General features: G+C 44.2%; 1 protein-coding gene across 1 annotated transcript in view; it reads right to left on the reverse strand.

The window, feature by feature from the left end:
• Rhbdl2 (rhomboid like 2) overlaps positions 1 to 1,746 on the reverse strand; it is a 44,910-nt gene that overhangs the window by 2,480 nt on the left and 40,684 nt on the right. The window contains exon 7 of the mRNA XM_028790180.1: positions 899 to 960. Coding sequence (XP_028646013.1) covers positions 899 to 960 — 62 coding nt within the window. The remainder of the gene's footprint in view (positions 1 to 898; positions 961 to 1,746) is intronic.

The following is a 1,746-nucleotide window of genomic DNA, read 5'->3' on the forward strand; positions in this document are numbered from 1 at the left end:
TAGATAGATAGATAGATAGATAGATAGATAGATAGATAGATAGATAGATACTTAGTTCTGAAACTCACTATGTAGATCAGGCTTCAGGCTCACAAAGATCTTCCTGCCTCTGCCTCCCAGTGCTGGAATAAAAGCTCAATGATTCAGTGATTTGGGTTGACTAGCTGGCCAACTTGCCCTGGGGAATCCCAGTCTCCACTTATCAAGGATGACAGGCTGGCCATCATGGATTGAGTGCTAGGAGTTTGTATCCATTCAGGCATCACCCCAGATCTGACTTAGGAATTTTTTTTTAACTTCCAAATGGAAACTTGAGCCCTTTAATTAGACTGGACTTGTAATCTCTATTTGATACTCTCCCTCTTTTTTTTTTTTTTTTTTTTTGCTTGTTTGCTTTATTTTGTTGTTATGGATGTTGCTGTTGTGAAACAGTCTCATGTAGCCTGGGCTACCCTTGAACTTGCTGTGTAAGTGAGGATGGCCCTGATCCTCCTACCTCAGCCTCTTGAATGCTGAGATTACATGATGACTCTTTTTGATGGGAAAATAAGTTTTTCTTTTTTAAAAAGAAAAGGGGTGGTGGTAGAATTGAGGCTGGAGTGATGTCTCACTGGGTAAAAGCTCTTGCCTCAAAAGCCTGATAACCTAAGATGGAACCCTGGAACCATGTAAGAAAGCTAGACACAGGAGTGGGCATCTGCAATCCCAGAATTCCTATGGTGAGACTGGAGGCAGAGACAGGATGAAAGGCAGGAACCTATTCTGCAAGTTGTCTTCTGCCCTCCACATACCCAGCATGAACTTACGTGTGCATGCACGCGTGAGGGCACACAAATACACACAAACACACACAGACAAATACAGAAAGGAAGGGAGGGAAGAAAGAAAGTAAACTCACCGGAGACCCATTTTCAGGGACAAAGAATCTTCTGTAGAGAGCAAATCCCATGTCTGACGCAACTAGAAGAGAAGACACACAGTGAAGCCCAGGATCTCCCCAGTGGGCGGAGTTTTGTTCCCCTCGACAATGTCTTGCTTTACTCTGCTGCTGTGCCAGTTGCCAGTCTCCATGCTCTCCCTCCATTATTTCTTTCGTTCTCATAAGAGCTTAATGAAGTGGACATTATCAGTAACCAAATATGGACGGATCAATCAAGCAGGCGACAGCACTGCTCTCAGGGTAGACATAAAGCAAAGAGCAGGCCAGATGGTCCTGACTTATGGAGGTGACTGTCCTGGTGGAAGACGGAGGTTTGTTGGCTGTAATACCAGCACTCAAGAGGCAGAGGCAGGCAGAACTCTGTGAGTTCGAGGCCAGCCTCATCCACAGACCAAGTTCCAGGCCAGCCAGGACTACAGAGTGATATCCCTATTTCAAAAACCAAGCAGACAAACAAAAGACAACAGTGTCCATGTTGTGCTGAATACCACCGTGAAAATAGAAAGAATTAGGGGTGTTAGGAATAGACTATTCTCTAAAATACTATCTTACTATCTATCTATCTATCTATCTATCTATCTATCTATTTATTTATTTTGGTTTTTCAATACAGAGTTTCTCTGTGTAGCCCTGGCTGTCCTGGAACTCACTCTGTAGACCAGGCTGGCCTCGAACTCAGAAATCTGCCTGCCTCTGCCTCCCAAGTGCTGGAATTAAAGGCATGCACCACCACTGCCTGGCTAAAATACTATTTTTGATTCTCTCTCTCTCTCTCTCTCTCTCTCTCTCTCTCTCTCTCTCTCTCT

This window comes from Grammomys surdaster, unplaced genomic scaffold (assembly GCF_004785775.1).
Source record: "Grammomys surdaster isolate TR1022 unplaced genomic scaffold, NIH_TR_1.0 125863, whole genome shotgun sequence".
Classification (NCBI taxonomy): Eukaryota; Metazoa; Chordata; class Mammalia; order Rodentia; family Muridae; genus Grammomys; species Grammomys surdaster.